This window comes from Zingiber officinale, chromosome 1B, assembly GCF_018446385.1.
Source record: "Zingiber officinale cultivar Zhangliang chromosome 1B, Zo_v1.1, whole genome shotgun sequence".
Classification (NCBI taxonomy): domain Eukaryota; kingdom Viridiplantae; phylum Streptophyta; class Magnoliopsida; order Zingiberales; family Zingiberaceae; genus Zingiber; species Zingiber officinale.
Window position 1 is genome coordinate 56,021,036 of NC_055986.1, and position 3,556 is coordinate 56,024,591.

Below are 3,556 nucleotides of genomic sequence, written 5' to 3' on the forward strand. Positions count from 1 at the left end.
TGCCTTCGGAGACACAAGCAAGATAGCCCAGCCCACGGTGCAAGCGCTGAACAACACCGGCATCGCTCTTAACCACGTCCCTGCCGGTAAAATTTCTTGATCTTTTAGTTTTTAGGGTACACCCTACTGTCCGTCCCCGTTTACCTATGCAAGAACCTACTTTGTTCTCGTTAGTTTTCATTCACTATGCTTTATGATAAGTCTTAAGTCAAATTGTTCCATAATCTTGTGGGTTTTTGTTATTGAGTTATCGTCCTTTTTGTTAATTACATGTCATATATGTTCTAACTTGCCAGATTATTCTGGTAGAAGTTGAATCTCTTCTAAAGTTTATTTGGCTAACGAGATGCCATATTTTTAAATGTTTCTATTTGGACTTAGGCGGGTTGAAATGTTCTTTTCGATGAATAGTCGCTCATGCAGTCATGATTCTTGGTCATTTGTTATATCTAATTTATAAACTTTAGCCTACCTAATCAATTACCAACTCCTACTCTGCTTTTGTTGCTAATAATCACACTACCACTAATCTAGCGATCATCATTGTTCAAGTGACTTTTTATGTATTTTGCAATATATGCTATCAGCAGAGTTATGGAGGAAATATAGGATTACTTTATAACCTATGTCTATCTTAATCCAGAGTATATAAGTATTTAGGGCTTTTTGAATTTTCTCATTTGTTTTATTTCAAGATTTGTGTTTCTTTCTATAGTTAAAGTACTTACAGGGATGATTCAATATAGTTGCAGGTAATCAATTAGAAGCTTAATGGCTATGTAAGAATAGATGGTTGTTATTCAGAAAACATATGCTGGACAAAGAGTAGGTGTATGAGATATTGTGGCTTATTAGAGGAACTTGGAGAAGATTGATAATAGCCATCTCTTAGCAGGTGACATGTTGGTGGCAAATGGTAGTTGATAGACTATGTTGTATTCATGATAGCTCTAAGAGGATGACCAGGATTTCCCCCCAACACAACAAGCCTTGCAAAGATTATCAACAATACAGATATGGTGCCAACTTTATGTTGTTTTTTGTATTTATTTTGCAGTTTACTGATGTTGGATACAAAGTACTTCTGAAAAGAATAGCCAGTAACACTGAGAAAGATATTCTCCAAGGAATTACAGGTTCAGCTAGGCCTGGAGAACTCTTGGCCGTAATGGGGCCTTCAGCCAGTGGGAAAACTACTCTTCTCAGCCTCCTTGGTGGAAGAACTACTGCTAATATCGTTCAAGGATCTATCACATATAATGATGAACCATATTCCAAGTCCCTAAAGGGCAGGTAAACACTTCTCTTCTTACAGTAAAAACACTTGTTTTCATCAAATCAAGAATGTTATAGGATCAATCAATTTTCAGGATTGGGTTCGTCACCCAGGATGATGTTCTATTTGCACATCTCACCGTGAGAGAAACATTAACTTATGCCGCTTTGCTTAGACTTCCGAGGACAATGAGTAGACAGAAGAAGGAAGAAAGGGTCGTGAATGTTATCACTGAGCTGGGGCTTCAGAGGTAATCTTTGTCTTCCTAATTCTTTACATACTCAAGTTATTCTGAGATATGATTGATAGCAATGAGCAGGTGCCAAGATACCATCGTTGGTGGATCCTTCATTAGAGGAGTTTCAGGTGGCGAGAGGAAAAGAGTTTGCATTGGGAATGAGATCCTTGTTAATCCATCCTTGCTGTTCCTGGATGAGCCGACATCTGGTCTTGATTCGACAACAACACTGAGAGTTGTTCAAGTATTGACTGAGATAGCTGAGGTAATTTTTGTAGTTTTGTTTGATCTCCCTTATCGACACTCGTTTCACCAATGCGTCTGAAGCCTGCCATGGACATGCTGCAGTCTGGCAAAACCGTCGTGACGACAATTCATCAACCATCCATTAGACTCTTTCACAGATTTGACAAGCTGATTCTGCTTGGAAAGGGTAGTTTGTTCTACTTTGGGAGGGCATCAAAAGCCATGTCCTACTTCTCATCGACTGGATTCTCTCCTCTGATAGCGATGAACCCAGCAGAGTTTTTAGTAGATCTTGCAAATGGCAACACCAATGATGTCACAGTACCAACAGGATTGGAGGACAAACTGCAATCTAAAGAATCAGGAAGGCACACAACAAGAGGCAAGCTATCTGCAGAAGATGTGCATGAGGTAGACACTTGATTTTGCATCCATAAGTAGAACCGATAAAGCTAATGAGGAATAACTACTGCATCAAATAATTAATGAAACAGTATCTGGTGGCCGCTTATGAGACAAAATTTGCCGAGAAGAAGAAGATTCTGACTCCGCTTCTGAGAAACAGAGACTTAAAATCAATTGAGTTTTACAAATCAAGAATTTAAAATCATTGGGATAAGTGACAAGCCTTGTAAAGATGAAATGTGAGTCTTTCCGAGTTGTATTGTTTTATTATTTGTCAGTATTTTACAATCAATTGGTTTATAAGAATATTTGAATTTTTGAATCATATGTAATGAAGTATTGTTTTAAGAACTAGGAGAAGTTATTTTTATATAAATGGAGGCACTAGTGGCGGGCATCTCCGGCATCCAAGAATTTTATTTCTTATGAGCTATCACTGAGAGATTTGGTGGAAACTCCAAGGATAGTGAAGAAGGTGGAGGAAGCTGCAGAGATGAGGCAGGAAGGGGCCAAGAATAAGGCAGAGAAGGCAACGGATAGAAGCAAAGGAGGCTTGTTCCTCAAAACCTCTGTGCCAGTTTTAGATGGAGGGAAGACGAAGAGCTCGAGGTCTAATTCTTTTGCAAAGGTGTCTCCAAAGCTAGAAGCAGAGAAGGGGCTGCAAGAGTTGCAAGATAGGGGAGGAAGCAGAATCAAAAGCAATTCTGAAACAAGTAGCAGAAGCAGTAGCAGGTAAATTTCTTCAGACAAAAAATCTCATGAGCGTGTGTTGTTCGAATGTATTATTTTGATGTTTCAGGAAGATGAGAGGCTACTGCTGTGGCTTCTTAGCTACAAACAAGAGCAAGTCCAAGGAAACATCAAAGGAAGTCGATTAATGAATCCTCTGTTAGATGAGGTTTGCTAATAGTGTAGTTATCTCATCAAGGACACGAATGGTTAGATTCTGGAGAGCTTGAGAAGTTGGAAAAATGGCTGTGATGAGATATGTGATGAAGTAATCACAAGGAACTTATTTGTTCCTTAGTTGAAGATTATGATGAGACTTGTTCATTAGTTATAAATGGAATTTATTTGTTTATTTGTATTGAGATAAATTTTATTTAAATATGAGACATATTTCTTCTTTTGTGATTGTAATTCTTGTATAAGTAACATTCTGAATGACATTGATGTGGGGAATATTCTTTCTTTTGTGATTATGATTCTTTATTATATATTTATATTGAAATATGATATATTGGTATTAAAAGATAATAATTTAAAAGACAACGGTTTAAAATCGTTGTTGTTGTCTATCACCCTCAAAAGATAACGGTTAAAAACCATTGTCGTAGCTCCAAAAACGATTGTAACAAGCAATGCTATTTAAAAATACTCTAAACAACAAC

General features: G+C 37.5%; 1 protein-coding gene across 6 annotated transcripts; it reads left to right on the top strand.

Annotated features, from left to right (window-relative positions):
- The first annotated feature begins 521 nt into the window (after positions 1 to 521).
- Positions 522 to 3,225, top strand: LOC121967192 (ABC transporter G family member 22-like). Of its 6 annotated transcripts, none has more exons than XM_042517294.1 (8): positions 522 to 825; positions 896 to 1,293; positions 1,371 to 1,526; positions 1,596 to 1,779; positions 1,863 to 2,171; positions 2,255 to 2,404; positions 2,521 to 2,897; positions 2,965 to 3,225. In XM_042517294.1, exons 1-6 carry the CDS (start codon positions 790 to 792, stop codon positions 2,363 to 2,365), a joined length of 1,194 nt encoding a protein of 397 aa, XP_042373228.1. In that variant the 5' UTR covers positions 522 to 789; the 3' UTR covers positions 2,366 to 2,404; positions 2,521 to 2,897; positions 2,965 to 3,225. The 6 variants fall into 6 exon arrangements, with proteins under 6 accessions (XP_042373228.1, XP_042373211.1, XP_042373202.1 ...); XM_042517277.1 differs by having other exon boundaries at positions 2,515 to 2,897; positions 2,965 to 3,224; XM_042517302.1 differs by having other exon boundaries at positions 525 to 825; positions 896 to 1,019; positions 1,128 to 1,293; positions 2,255 to 2,897.
- The last annotated feature ends 331 nt before the right edge of the window (positions 3,226 to 3,556 follow it).